Consider the following 15,983-nt stretch of genomic DNA (forward strand, 5'->3'; position numbering starts at 1 on the left):
CCATCGGGTGCATCCAAAATGATTTCCGAGCCAATGGCATGTTCGACGCAAACAGTGCTCCTATCTTGCATCAAGATTAGCACTAGTCCGAAAGGACCGAAACAACCTTCCACTAGAGCCCTGTCACCTAGTGGTACAATCGGGTGCCTCCAAAATGATCTCTGGGCCGATGGTACATTTGGCGCAAACAGTGCACCTATTTTGCACCGACACTAACACTGTCTCCAAATGGAAAGAAGTGAGATTCCACCTGGCCCACGTCAATTAAGACTTCCATCGGGTGCGTCCAAAATGATTTGTGAGCTTATGGTACGCTCGACGCAAATCGTGCACCTATCTTTCGTCAAGATTAGCACTATCTTTGAAAGGACCGAAATGAGCTTCCACTTGACCCTAGTCACCTAGTGGTGCCATTAGGTGCATCCGAAACGATTTCTGAGCCTATGGTACATCTAGTGCAAACCATGCACCTAGCTTGCACCGGCGCTAACTCAGTCTCCAAACAGAAAGAAGAGAGATTCCACATCACCCATGTCACCTAGGAGTTCCATCAGGTGCGTCCATAATGATTTGTGAGCCTATGGTATGTTTGATGCAAACCGCACACCTATCTAGCATCGGCACAAACAATGTCTCCAATAAGAAAGAAGCGAGTCCAAATGACCCACGTCAGCTAGGCGTTCCATCGAGTGCGTTGAAAACGATTTCTGAGCCAATGGTATGTTCGACGTAAACCGTGCTCCTATCTTGCGTCAAGATTAGCACTATGTCCAAAAGGACCAAAACGAGCTTCCACTTGAGCCTCGTCACCTAGTGGTACGATCAGGTGCGTCCAAAATGATTTCTGAGCCGATGGTACGTTTAGCGCAAACTGTGCACCTATCTTGCACCGACACTAACACTGTCTCCAAATAGAAAGAAGTGAGATTCCACCTAACCCACATCAATTAGGACTTCCATCGAGTGCGTCCAAAATGAGTTTCGAGCCTATGGTACGCTCGACGCAAACCGTGCACCTATCTTCCATCAAGATTAGCACTATATCCGAAAGGACCGAAACAAGCGTCCACTTGACCCTAGTCACCTAGTGGTACCCTCTGGTGCGTCCAAAATGATTTCTGAGCCTATGGTACATCTAGCGCAAACCATGCACCTAGCTTGCACTGAAGCTAACATAGTCTCCAAATAGAAATAAGAGAGATTCCACATCACCCACGTCACCTAGGAGTTCCATCGGGTGCGTCCAAAATGATTTATGAGCCTATGGTACGTCCGATGCAAATCGTGCACCTATCTAGCATTGACACTAACACTGTCTCCAAATGGAAAGAAGCGAGAGTCCAAATGACCCACGTCACCTAGGAGTTCCATCGGGTGCGTCCAAAACAATTTCTGAGCCAATGGCATGTTCGATGCAAACAGTGCTCCTATCTTGCATCAAGATTAGCACTATATCCGAAAGAACTGAAACAACCTTCCACTTGAGCCCGTCACCTAGTGGTACAATCAGGTGCCTCCAAAATGATTTCTGAGCCGATGGTACGTTTGGCGCAAACAGTGCACCTATTTTGCATCGACACTAACACTGTCTCCAAACGGAAAGAAGTGAGATTCCACCTGACCCACATCAATTAGAACTTCCATCGAGAGTGTGCAAAATGATTTGCGAGCCTATGGTATGCTCGACGCAAACCATGCACCTATCGTCTGTCAAGATTAGCACTATATCTGAAAGGACCGAAACGAGCTTCCACTTGACCCTAGTCACCTAGTGGTACCCTTAGGTGCGTCCAAAATGATTTCTGAGCCTATGGTACATCTAGCGCAAACCATGCACCTAGCTTGCACCGACGCTAACACAGTCTCCAAACAGGAATAAGAATGATTCCACATCACCCACGTCACCTAGGAGTTCCATCGGGTGCGTCCAAAATGATTTCTGAGCCAATCCAAAATGATTTTTGAGCCGATGGTACGTTTGGCGCAAACTGTGCACCTATCTTGCACCGACACTAACAGTCTCCAAATGGAAAGAAGTGAGATTCCACCTGACCCACGTCAATTAGGACTTCCATCGGGTGCATCCAAAATGATTTGCGAGCCTATGGTATGCTCGACGCAAACCATGCAACTATCTTCCGTCAAGATTAGCACTATCTTCGAAAGGACCGAAATTAGCTTCCACTTGACCCTAGTCACCTAGTGGTACCATCAGGTGCATCCAAAACGATTTCTAAGCCTATGGTACATCTAGTGCAAACCATGGACCTAGCTTGCACAGATGCTAACACAGTCTCCAAACAGAAAGAAGAGAGATTCCACATCACCCACGTCACATAGGAGTTCTATCGGGTGCGTCCAAAATGATTTCTGAGCCTATGGTACGTTCGACACAAACTATGCACCTATCTAGCATCAACACTAACACTATCTCCAAACGGAAAGAAGTGAGAGTCCAAATGACCCATGTCACCTAGGAGTTCCATCGGGTGCATCCAAAACGATTTCCAAGCCAATGGCATGTTCGACGCAAACAGTGCTCCTATCTTGCATCAAGATTAGCACTAGTCTGAAAGGACCGAAATAACCTTCCACTAGAGCCCTGTCACCTAGTGGTACAATCGGGTGCCTCCAAAATGATCTCTAGGCCGATGGTACGTTTGGCGCAAACAATGCACCTATTTTGCACCGACACTAACACTGTCTCCAAATGGAAAGAAGTGAGATTCCACCTGGCCCACGTCAATTAGGACTTCCATCGGGTGCGTCCAAAATGATTTGTGAGCTTATGGTACGCTCGACGCAAATCGTGCACCTATCTTTCGTCAAGATTAGCACTATCTTTGAAAGGACCGAAATGAGCTTCCACTTGACCCTAGTCACCTAGTGGTGCCATCAGGTGCATCCGAAACGATTTCTGAGCCTCTGGTACATCTAGCGCAAACCATGCACCTAGCTTGCACCGACGCTAACTCAGTCTCCAAACAGAAAAAAGAGAGATTCCACATCACCCATGTCACCTAGGAGTTCCATCAGGTGCGTCCATAATGATTTGTGAGCCTATGGTACGTTCGACGCAAACCGCACACCTATCTAGCATCGACACAAACAATGTCTCCAAACAGAAAGAAGCGAGTCCAAATGACCCACGTCAGCTAGGCGTTCCATCGAGTGCGCTGAAAACGATTTCTGAGCCAATGGTATGTTCGACGTAAACCGTGCTCCTATCTTGCGTCAAGATTAGCACTATGTCCAAAGGAACCAAAACGAGCTTCCACTTGAGCCTCGTCACCTAGTGGTACGATCAGGTGCGTCCAAAATGATTTCTGAGTCGATGGTACGTTTAGCGCAAACTGTGCACCTATCTTGCACCGACACTAACACTGTCTCCAAATAGAAAGAAGTGAGATTCCACCTAACCCACATCAATTAGGACTTCCATCGAGTGCATCCAAAATGAGTTTCGAGCCTATGGTACGCTCGACGCAAACCGTGCACCTATCTTCCATCAAGATTAGCACTATATCCGAAAGGACCGAAACAAGCGTCCACTTGACCCTAGTCACCTAGTGGTACCCTCTGGTGCGTCCAAAATGATTTCTGAGCCTATGGTACATCTAGCGCAAACCATGCACCTAGCTTGCACCGAAGCTAACATAGTCTCCAAACAGAAATAAGAGAGATTCCACATCACCCACATCACCTAGGAGTTCCATCGGGTGCGTCCAAAATGATTTCTGAGCCGATGGTACGTTCGACGCAAACCGTGCACCTATCTAGCATCGACACTAACACTGTCTCCAAATGGAAAGAATCGAGAGTCCAAATGACCCACGTCACCTAGGAGTTCCATCGGGTGCATCCAAAACGATTTCTGAGCCAATGGCATGTTCGACGCAAACAGTGCTCCTATCTTGCATCAAGATTAGCACTAGTCTAAAAGGACCGAAATAACCTTCCACTAGAGCCCTATCACCTAGTGGTACAATCGGGTGCCTCCAAAATGATCTCTAGGCCGATGGTACGTTTGGCGCAAACAGTGCACCTATTTTGCACCGACACTAACACTGTCTCCAAATGGAAAGAAGTGAGATTCCACCTGGCCCACGTCAATTAGGACTTCCATCGGGTGCGTCCAAAATGATTTGTGAGCTTATGGTACGCTCGACGCAAATCGTGCACCTATCTTTCGTCAAGATTAGCACTATCTTTGAAAGGACCGAAATGAGCTTCCACTTGACCCTAGTCACCTAGTGGTGCCATCAGGTGCATCCGAAATGATTTCTGAGCCTCTGGTACATCTAGCGCAAACCATGCACCTAGCTTGCACCGACGCTAACTCAGTCTCCAAACAGAAAGAAGAGAGATTCCACATCACCCATGTCACCTAGGAGTTCCATCAGGTGCGTCCATAATGATTTGTGAGCCTATGGTACGTTCGACGCAAACCGCACACCTATCTAGCATCGACACAAACAATGTCTCCAAACAGAAAGAAGCGAGTCCAAATGACCCACGTCAGCTAGGCGTTCCATCGAGTGCGCTGAAAATGATTTCTGAGCCAATGGTATGTTCGACGTAAACCGTGCTCCTATCTTGCGTCAAGATTAGCACTATGTCCAAAGGAACCAAAACGAGCTTCCACTTGAGCCTCGTCACCTAGTGGTACGATCAGGTGCGTCCAAAATGATTTCTGAGCCGATGGTACGTTTAGCGCAAACTGTGCACCTATCTTGCACCGACACTAACACTGTCTCCAAATAGAAAGAAGTGAGATTCCACCTAACCCACATCAATTAGGACTTCCATCGAGTGCGTCCAAAATGAGTTTCGAGCCTATGGTACGCTCGACGCAAACCGTGCACCTATCTTCCGTCAAGATTAGCACTATATCCGAAAGGACCGAAACGAGCGTCCACTTGACCCTAGTCACCTAGTGGTACCCTCTGGTGCGTCCAAAATGATTTCTGAGCCTATGGTACATCTAGCGCAAACCATGCACCTAGCTTGCACCGAAGCTAACATAGTCTCCAAACAGAAATAAGAGAGATTCCACATCACCCACATCACCTAGGAGTTCCATCGGGTGCGTCCAAAATGATTTCTGAGCCTATGGTACATTCGACGCAAACAGTGCACCTATCTAGCATCGACACTAACACTGTCTCCAAATGGAAAGAATCGAGAGTCCAAATGACCCATGTCACCTAGGAGTTCCATCGGGTGCATCCAAAACGATTTCTGAGCCAATGGCATGTTCGATGCAAATAGTACTCCTATCTTGCATCAAGATTAGCACTATGTCCGAAAGGACCAAAACAACCTTCCACTTGAGCCCGTCACCTAGTGGTACAATCGGGTGCCTCCAAAATGATTTCTGAGCCGATGGTACGTTTGGTGCAAACAGTGCACCTATTTTGCACCGACACTAACACTGTCTCCAAACGGAAAGAAGTGAGATTCCACATGACCCACATCACCTAGGAGTTCCATTGGGTGCGTCCAAAATGATTTCCGAGCCTATGGTACGCTCAACACAAACCGTGCACCTATCTTCCGTCAAGATTAGCACTATCTCTGAAAAGGACTAAAATGAGCTTCCACTTGATCCTAGTCACCTAGTGGTACCATCAGGTGCGTCCAAAACAATTTCTGAGCCTATGGTACATCTAGCGCAAACCTTGCACCTAGCTTGCACCGACGCTAACACAGTCTCCAAACAGAAAGAAGAGAGATTCCACATCACCCACGTCACCTTGGAGTTCCATCGGGTGTGTCCAAAATGATTTCTGTGCATATGGTACGTTTGACGCAAACCGTGCACCTATCTAGCATCGACACTAACAAAGTCTCCAAACAGAAAGAAGCGAGAGTCCAAATGACCCACATCACCTAGGCGTTCCATCGAGTGCATCCAAAACGATTTCTGAGCCAATGATATGTTCAACGCAAACTGTGCTCCTATCTTGCATCAGGATTAGCACTATGTCCGAAAGGACCAAAACGAGCTTCCACTTAAGCCTCATCAACTAGTGGTACGATCGGGTGCGTCGAAAATGATTTCTGAGCCGATGGTTCGTTTGGCGCAAACTGTGCGCCTATCTTGCACCGACACTAACACTGTCTCCAAATGGAAAGAAGTGAGATTCCACCTGTCCCACGTCAATTAGGACTTCCATCGAGTGCGTCCAAAATGATTTGCGAGCCTATGGTACGCTCGACGCAAACCGTGCACATATCTTCCGTCAAGATTAGCACTATATGATGGGACAAGGGGTTGTTCCTGATCTTTTGGTGAGTGTGGATAAACTCGATTTGGGGTGGATTCGACGTTGGCTGTCCGACTACAACGACCACAAGGTTGCTGCGCCTTAGCAACAGGTACACCGGCTCCGATTGTGATGTTCTTGCCGTGCCAAGAACACCATGAACCTGCAAGCAACCGAGAACAAGCAAGAACAAGATGAACAAGCAAATAACTCACGGATTTAAGCCAAAGGCCGAATCTGAATCACAAGTTGGGGTCTTGAAACAAGCAAATCGGGTGGTCTAGTCGACACACGCGTTTACAAGGAAGAAGCAGCAGCTATCTTGCATCTAAACAAAACCCAACCTCATTCTGATGGCTGCTGGCTCTATTTATAAGGAGGAGAGCACAAGGGGGAGTGGGAAACCCTAATCTAGGCGTCCCTCAATGGGCTGTAGGTCTGTGCGTCCTTTGGCTTGCTGCGCACAGATTCGGTAGATTCTGATAGTGGGGTTGGACCCATGTGAAAGAGGACGACGCGCTCTTTCCAACAAGTCAAAAACCAGCTTCATTGGATCTCGTATCAAGGAGTTATGGTACTTTTGATGGAGTGTTTCCTGCTGTCTCGAGATGAGCTGAGCGCCCCATTAATGATGATTCCCACTTGTTCGGCTGCTCCATCCTCATCATGGGGTCTAAACATGAGGCAATGGGGTCTTGACCAACATTCCTAAGAATAAGACAATCATCACCATGATTTAGTAGCATCCAATTCTGAGACGAGTTTGTATGAACAGCGAGGAACGACTTTACCTGATAATTAAGTTGTTGTGCTCGAGCTCTTGTCATCGGACCTTGTTGTGCAGCAGGTGTGGTTGTATCAATGGAAGGGATGTCCTCATCATCCTCCCCTTCTTGCATTTGAGTCGTCCTCGACTCTAGTTCATCCTCTTCTCCCAAATATGGTTTCAAATCTGCAATGTTAAAAGTGGGGCTAACCCCAAAAGCTGCAGGTAGCTCAAGTTTGTACGCATTATCATTAATCCTTTCTAACACTTTAAAAGGACCATCGGCTCTAGGCAGCAACTTAGACTTTCGCAAATCAGGGAACCTATCTTTTCTCAAATGGAGCCAAACTAGATCACCAGGTTCAAAAATGACATGTTTCTTCCCTTTGCTACCAGCTAGTTTATACTTTGCGTTCATGCACTCTATTTTCTCTTTAGTGGTTTCATGCAATTTTAAGATCAGTTCAGCACGTTGTTTAGCATCAAAGTTCACTCGCTCCGAGGTCGGAAGAGGTAACAAATCAATAGGAGCACGTGGCACAAACCCATAAACAATCTCAAAAGGGCTTTTCTTAGTGGTAGAATGCTGTGAACGATTATAAGCAAACTCAACATGAGGCAAGCACTCTTCCCACATTTTTATGTTCTTTTTCAAAACAGCCCTAAGCAAAGTAGATAATGTTCTATTGACAACCTCAGTTTGTCCATCAGTTTGGGGATGACAAGTAGTGGAAAATAAAAGCTTAGTCCCTAGCTTAGCCCACAAAGTTCTCCAAAAATGACTAAGAAATTTTGCATCCCGATCAGAAACAATGGTGTTAGGCACACCGTGCAATCGAACAATCTCACGAAAGAACAAATCAGCAACATGTGTAGCATCATCGCTCTTATGACATGGTATGAAATGTGCCATTTTAGAAAATCTGTCCACAACAACAAACACACTATCCCTCCCCTTCTTTGTTCTAGGCAGTCCTAAAACAAAGTCCATTGAAATATCTTCCCACGGTGCACTTGGAACAGGAAGAGGCATGTATAAACCATGAGGATTAAGGTGTGACTTAGCTTTCTGGCATGTTGTGCAGCGAGCAACGAACCTCTCCACGTCTCTCCTCATCTTGGGCCAAAAGAAATGACCAGCAAGGATGTCCTCTGTCTTTTTCACACCAAAATGTCCCATGAGTCCTCCTCCATGCGCTTCCTGCAACAATAACAAACGCACAGAGCTAGCTGGAATGCATAGCTTGTTAGCTCTAAAGACAAACCCGTCGGTAAGGATGAATCTGTTCCATGTTTTCCCCTCTTGGCAATTCAGCAATACATCTTTGAAATCATTGTCATGTGCATATTGTTCCTTAATAGTTTCCAAACCAAAGATTTTAAAGTCAAGTTGTGAAAGCATGGTGTAACGTCTAGACAAAGCATCAGCAATTATATTTTCCTTCCCCTTTTTGTGTTTGATGACATAAGGAAAGGACTCGATGAATTCAACCCACTTGGCATGTCTACGGTTCAGTTTTGCTTGACTACGGATGTGTTTCAAAGATTCATGATCAGAATGTATGACAAACTCTTTGGGCCACAAATAATGCTGCCATGTTTCCAAAGTCCGAACTAGAGCAAGCAATTCCTTATCATAAGTAGAATAGTTCAAACTAGGGCCACTCAACTTTTCACTGAAATACGCCACAGGTTTCCCCTCTTGTAACAGCACACCACCCAACCCAATTCCACTAGCATCACATTCAAGCTCAAAGGTTTTGTTGAAATCAGGAAGTTGGAGTAAAGGTGCATGAGTTAACTTATCTTTGAGCGTGTTGAAAGCATCCTGTTGGGTTGCAGCCCAAGTGAAGGTTGCACCCTTCTTGGTGAGTTCATGCAGCGGGGCTGCAATGGTGCTGAAGTCCTTCACAAATCGACGGTAGAAACTAGCAAGTCCTAGAAAACTCCGCACTTGTGTGACCGTGCAGGGAACAGGCCAGCTGTGTATGGCCTCAACCTTGGCTTGATCAACTTCGATTCCCTGCGGTGTCACAACATATCCAAGAAAAGAAACTCGATCTGTGCAAAAGGTGCACTTCTCAAGATTGCCAAACAAGTGTGCATCCCGTAGAGCATTGAAAACGGCACGCAAATGATCAAGATGTTCCTCTAATGATCTACTATATATCAAGATGTCATCAAAGTATACCACCACGAATCTGCCAATAAAAGAGCGTAAAACCTCGTTCATTAATCTCATGAAAGTGCTGGGTGCATTAGTCAATCCAAAGGGCATGACAAGCCATTCATATAAACCAAACTTAGTTTTAAACGCTGTTTTCCATTCATCTCCTAGCTTCATACGAATCTGGTGGTAACCACTACGCAAATCAATTTTAGAGAACACAATTGAGCCACTCAATTCATCAAGCATATCATCTAACCTTGGAATAGGATGACGATATCTGATTGTGATGTTGTTTATCGCTCTACAATCAACACACATGCGCCATGATCCATCCTTCTTAGGAACTAAAAGCACGGGAACGGCACAAGGGCTAAGAGACTCACGCACATAACCTTTGTTGAGCAATTCTTGTACTTGTCTCTGAATCTCTTTTGTCTCATCCGGGTTGGTCCTATACGGCGCACGATTAGGCAAGGAAGCCCCAGGGATGAGGTCAATCTGGTGTTCAATCCCTCGAATTGGTGGCAGCCCCGGTGGTACCTCCTTTGGAAAAACATCGGCATACTCCTGCAAAAGATTAGTGACAGCAGGAGGCAAAGAAATAGATGTATCTTCGAGTGAAAATAAAGTTTCTTTGCAAACCAAAGCATAGCAAACAGTAGTACTAGCATCAATCTCATCCAAATCAGATTTGGTGGCAAAGTAACAAGAGCCTTTCAGCTTGATCTCATTTTTATTATGATGAACAGATTTGCTAGACTTCTTATGTTTCTCAAGTTCATTAGCGACAATCTGATTTTCACTAGCAACAGCCTGATTCTTAAGTTTGCTAGCTCTAGCAAGTTCATCTCTTAGAATAGCCTCAGGGGACATGGGGTGCAACACAATCTTCTTGTCATTATGCACAAAAGAGTATTGATTTGTTTTACCAAAGTGCAAGGAATCTTTATCAAACTGCCATGGTCTACCTAACAACATAGAGCATGCTTGCATAGGCACAACATCGCAGTCAATGGAATCATGATAAGAACCAATGGCAAACTCTACCCTTACCAATCGTGTTACCTTCACCTTGCCGCTGCTGTTAAGCCACTGAATGTAGTAAGGCTGCGGGTGTGGTTTTGTGCTCAACAAAAGCTTCTTCACCATTTCAGCACTTGCCAAGTTGTTGCAGCTTCCTCCATCTATGATCACACGGCAAGAGCGTTCCTTGATCACACACTTGGTTTGAAACAAAGTGTGGCGCTGATTTTGCTCAGCCCTCTCCATTTGGGCACTTAGCACCCGCTGCACCACGAGGCTCTCATAGTGCTCAGCAGCTTCAGCCCCAATGTGCTCTTCGTCTTGTTGGAAATCATCTCCTTCCGCTACATTGTTAGCAGCAAGCAAAGCATATGTTTCTTCATCAAAATCACTAGCAGAGGAATACCCACCATCAGCTCGCACAACCATCACACGTGTGCTTGGGCAGTCCTTGCGTACGTGGCCATATCCTTTGCAGCGTAGGCACTGAATATCCCTTGTTCTCCCCGTGGATACCACCGAGGATGAACTCTTGGCAGATGTAGCCGTTGCTCCTCTAGTTGGTTCACTTGGGCATGGTACAGAATTTGTTGTAGAGGAGCGTGGCTTGATGGTCGAGGAAGATTGTGGGGGTGCACGCGTTGACGGTGCAGCAGCATTGGAGGGTGTCCACGGGCTAGCACGACCTGCAGGAATGTTAGCCCTCATGCTAGCTCGTCGTCCCTGCACTTCTCGTTCAGCTTTACAAGCAAGGTGAAATAAACGATTGACAGAATTATATTCCTTATAAGCTAGAATATCCTGAATCTCCCGGTTCAGCCCACCCATAAATCTAGCTATGGCACCATCCTCATTTTCCTCTAGCCTGCAACGAAGCATACCCATTTGTAGCTCTTGATAGTATTCTTCTACAGATTTGGATCCTTGCCTCAATTGTTGCAACTTATGTAAAAGATCACGGGAATAATAAGAAGGAACAAATCTGGCCCGCATGACCCGTTTCAAAGCATCCCAAGTTGGTGTGTTATTTGGGTTCTTACGATGGTATTCAGACCACCAAACAGAGGCAAAGTCAGTAAACTCACTAGTTGCAGCCCTAACACGTTTGTCCTCAGGGAAATCATGGCAAGTAAATTTCTGATCAACAGCTAATTCCCAACTAAGGTACATATCAGGATTATACCTCCCATCAAAAGCAGGTATGGTGAATTTAATCTTGCCAAATGAGTCATCGGCACGTACCTCTTGCCGTGGTCGGCGAGGACCTGTCTCATGGCGGCGGCGATGTTGTTCGATGCGTCGATGACCATTCAGCTCCTCATCAAGCTCAGTGTCCGCTGCATATTCTTCTTCATCATGACCAGCAGCACTGCCCATGGTGTTGTTGTTGTTGTGATTGCGTCGTTCGAAACCATCACAGCGATTCTGTTCCATCCTCTCCAATCGCTCCAAGACACCTACAAGAGATGTATTAACAGAACCAAGAGTGCCTTCCAAGGAAGCCAACTTGGTGTTGGTCTCAATCTGAGCCGTCTCCAATTGACCAAGGCGCTCATTGGTGACACGAACATCCTCATCAAGGTGTTCAGCATGGAGCCTCACTTTGCGTTCAAAGTGTTGCAGCAAGGCTTTTGATCGAGGTGATTGTGGAGGGGTCCTTTCACCTTCTCCTGCCATGGTTAGTATGTAGCAAGGGAATCACAAGAAAATATGTCCTACCAACTAACTGAATTAGGTGGCAACAATTTTCATTCTCTCAGCATGTGCAACCGAGTTCTTACAAGTCCTTACCTTGCTATGCAGATGGTGTTGGCGACGACAAGAACAACACAAGTAGTAGCAAGTAGAACCCTGTGACGTTGTAGATAATTTGTGGAGCTGTAGGTGGCTTAAAAAAAATCAAGGTACAGCTGGAACCACGTTAGTCAATGCAAGTTGAATAAGTGTTCAAAGATAGTACCGTGCTGGTCCTAGGCTAACCCGTGCTAGAGACGCGAGCCTAGACACAAATGTTGTCACCGGACAGTAGCAAACAATGGAAATGATGAGAGTAAATAGCATCAACTTAACCCTTCTTTTTTTTCTTTCTTTCTTTCTTTCCTCCTTTTCCTTTCTTTTTCTTTTCTATTTTCTTTTTCTTTTCTTTCTTTTCTTTTCTTTTCTTTTCTTTTCTTTTCTTTTCGACAAGTAGCACAAACTGAACTTTTGCAATATGATTATAACAAGAATGCAGCAAGTAGCATAGACTTTCTTTTACTAGGGATAAGGATTGCAACAAGTAGTACAAATATGCAATTTGAACTCTCTTATTTTCAGAACTGAGTGTACTCAGATTTGCACCAAAACGACAGGTGCATAAGGTAGTGTTTGTGTAGGCACGGCTGAAGGTGATGGTGGTGAGGGTTTCAGCGAAAAGGTCGAGAAAAACAGCGGTGCTTTTGCTGCTGGTTGTGGTGGTATTGGTGGAGATTGCAGCGGCTGAAGTGGGGGGAAAGGCAACAACGGATTGTGTGGTGACTGAAACGTGACAAGAACTCGAAACTCTAAAGGATTAGAACCTAAGAACCAGCACTTGACACCACGATGTAAACCACAAACTCAACAAGCAAAGAACTAAGCAGATCAGCAAGGCTCAAACTTGTGTTTGGAATTTCAGTTCTATCCTATTTTTATATTTCTGGACTATAGGTAAAGTAATGAACGGTAAATCACTCACCAAAGAACCTTGCTCTGATTACCACATGATGGGACAAGGGGTTGTTCCTGATCTTTTGGTGAGTGTGGATAAACTCGATTTGGGGTGGATTCGACGTTGGCTGTCCGACTACAACGACCACAAGGTTGCTGCGCCTTAGCAACAGGTACACCGGCTCCGATTGTGATGTTCTTGCCGTGCCAAGAACACCATGAACCTGCAAGCAACCGAGAACAAGCAAGAACAAGATGAACAAGCAAATAACTCACGGATTTAAGCCAAAGGCCGAATCTGAATCACAAGTTGGGGTCTTGAAACAAGCAAATCGGGTGGTCTAGTCGATACACGCGTTTACAAGGAAGAAGCAGCAGCTATCTTGCATCTAAACAAAACCCAACCTCATTCTGATGGCTGCTGGCTCTATTTATAAGGAGGAGAGCACAAGGGGGAGTGGGAAACCCTAATCTAGGCGTCCCTCAATGGGCTGTAGGTCTGTGCGTCCTTTGGCTTGCTGCGCACAGATTCGGTAGATTCTGATAGTGGGGTTGGACCCATGTGAAAGAGGACGACACGCTCTTTCCAACAAGTCAAAAACCAGCTTCATTGGATCTCGTATCAAGGAGTTATGGTACTTTTGATGGAGTGTTTCCTGCTGTCTCGAGATGAGCTGAGCGCCCCATTAATGATGATTCCCACTTGTTCGGCTGCTCCATCCTCATCATGGGGTCTAAACATGAGGCAATGGGGTCTTGACCAACATTCCTAAGAATAAGACAATCATCACCATGATTTAGTAGCATCCAATTCTGAGACGAGTTTGTATGAACAGCGAGGAACGACTTTACCTGATAATTAAGTTGTTGTGCTCGAGCTCTTGTCATCGGACCTTGTTGTGCAGCAGGTGTGGTTGTATCAATGGAAGGGATGTCCTCATCACTATATCTGAAAGGACCGAAACGAGCTTCCACTTGACCCTAGTCACCTAGTGGTACCCTCAGGTGCGTCCAAAATGATTTCTGAGCCTATGGTACATCTAGCTTAAACCATGCACCTAGCTTGCACCGACGCTAACACAGTCTCCAAATAGAAATAAGAGAGATTCCACATCACCCACGTCACCTAGGAGTTCCATCGGGTGCGTCCAAAATGATTTCTGAGCCTATGGTACGTTCGACACAAACCGTGCACCTATCTAGCATCGACACTAACAGTGTCTCCAAATAGAAAGAAGCGAGAGTCCAAAAGGACCGAAATGAGCTTCCACTAGACCCTAGATTCCACATCACCCACGTCACCTAGGAGTTCCATCGGGTGCGTCCAAAATGATTTCTGAGCCTATGGTACGTTCGACGCAAACCGTGCACCTATCTAGCATCGACACTAACAGTGTCTCCAAACAAAAAGAAGCGAGAGTCCAAATGACCCATATCACCTAGGTGTTCAATCGGGTGTGTCCAAAATGATTTTCGAGCCAATGGCATGTTCGATGCAAACAGTGCTCCTATCTTGCATCATGATTAGCACTATGTCCGAAACGACCAAAACAACCTTCCACTTGAGCCCGTTACCTAGTGGTACAATCGGGTGCCTCCGAAATGATTTCTGAGCCGATGGTACGTTTGGCGCAAACAGTGCACCTATTTTGCACCGACACTAACACTGTCTCCAAATGGAAAGAAGTGAGATTCCAAATGACACACGTCACCTAGGAGTTCCATCGGGTGTGTCCAAAATGATTTCTGAGCCAATGGCATGTTCGACGCAAACAGTGTGATATGAACCCGCTAGGGTTTATGGATGATCTTTCGATGAGAGGCGTGAGACAACTCGATTTGGTGGATGGAGATGACGTTCACGGCCCGACTATAGCCTTCCAAGACTGCGCCTTAACAACCGATACACCACCTCCAAAGGCCGTCACGATCTTGTGGAGTGCAACAACCAGCCACTAGGGCTCCCGTCCTGCAAGCAATCGAAGAACTAGCAAGAACAACAAAACAAGCACTGAATTTGCAAGATGAAATTGAAAGCCTCAAACTGAATCTTATTATGAGTGGGGTTCCGAAGACAAGGAGATGGGCGGCTGGATCAGCACGCGCGCCTACAAGCAAGTAGCAAAGGCTAAACTTGATCTAAACAAAACCCAAGTGTTCCTGGTGGTGGCTAAGGGGTATATGATGTGTGGAGGACGACCACAAGAGAGTTTGGGTCGTGCTCCAACCCTAGGACGCGTCCCTACTGGACTCTAAATGATACAAGCCCATTGGGCTAACTTAAGGTGGCGCAGCACCCTGGACAGAATAGACCTCTCGGTGATTTTTGGACTGTTGACGCCGCTTCTGAGCAGGTATGAGTACGAGGTCAGATCCGTATGAAAGTAGACTTTACTAGCTTTCCAACAAGTCCAGAATCACCCCAATCCGACTCCGTATGTAACCGTGGTGACCATCGCAAGTTGGAGGTGTGCTGCAGTCCGAATCCAGCCTACGCGAGTCCTTTTCCCTTTCGGTCTTCTCCTTGATTCCTAATCAAAACAAGAGTGCACGTGTCTCCAAGATCTAAACAGGATGGACAAGAGCTCAAGAAGGAACTCACTTGATGATTAACTTTTCGAGCACGAGCATGAGTAATAGGACCAGCAGGTGTCGGCGTGGACGGCGTGGATGTATGATCGGTGTTGATGTCCTCATCATCCTCCCTTTCTTGAATTTGAGTCGTCCTCGACTCAAGCTCATCTTCCTCACCCAAATAAGGCTTCAAATCTGCAATGTTAAATGTGGGACTAACCCCAAAATCTGCAGGAAGATCAAGCTTATATGCATTCTCATTTATTCGTTGCATCACTTTAAAAGGACCATCCGCTCTAGGCATCAATTTAGATTTTCTTAATTCAGGAAACCTATCCTTTCGCAAATGCAACCAAACCAAATCTCCAGGTTCAAGAATCAATTCCCTGCTACCTTTATCTCCAGCAAATTTGTACTTAGCATTCATGCGCTCTATGTTTTCTTTAGTGGTTTCATGTAGTTTTAGCATCAATTCAGCACGTTTCTTAGCATC

The 15,983-nt window shown here is 45.9% G+C and overlaps 1 protein-coding gene across 1 annotated transcript in view; it reads right to left on the bottom strand.

Moving 5' to 3' along the window:
- LOC136460630 (uncharacterized) overlaps positions 1 to 12,330 on the bottom strand; it is a 49,967-nt gene extending 37,637 nt beyond the window's left edge. Inside the window, exons 1-3 of the mRNA XM_066460257.1 lie at positions 9,253 to 12,330; positions 8,998 to 9,090; positions 7,467 to 8,562 (exon numbers count right to left, since the gene is read on the bottom strand). Of these exons, the coding sequence (XP_066316354.1) occupies positions 7,467 to 8,562; positions 8,998 to 9,090; positions 9,253 to 11,905 (3,842 nt within the window). The 5' untranslated portion in view covers positions 11,906 to 12,330. The remainder of the gene's footprint in view (positions 1 to 7,466; positions 8,563 to 8,997; positions 9,091 to 9,252) is intronic.
- Between the last annotated feature and the right edge of the window lie 3,653 nt (positions 12,331 to 15,983).

Source organism: Miscanthus floridulus, chromosome 6 (genome assembly GCF_019320115.1).
Source record: "Miscanthus floridulus cultivar M001 chromosome 6, ASM1932011v1, whole genome shotgun sequence".
In the NCBI taxonomy this organism is placed as follows: Eukaryota; Viridiplantae; Streptophyta; class Magnoliopsida; order Poales; family Poaceae; genus Miscanthus; species Miscanthus floridulus.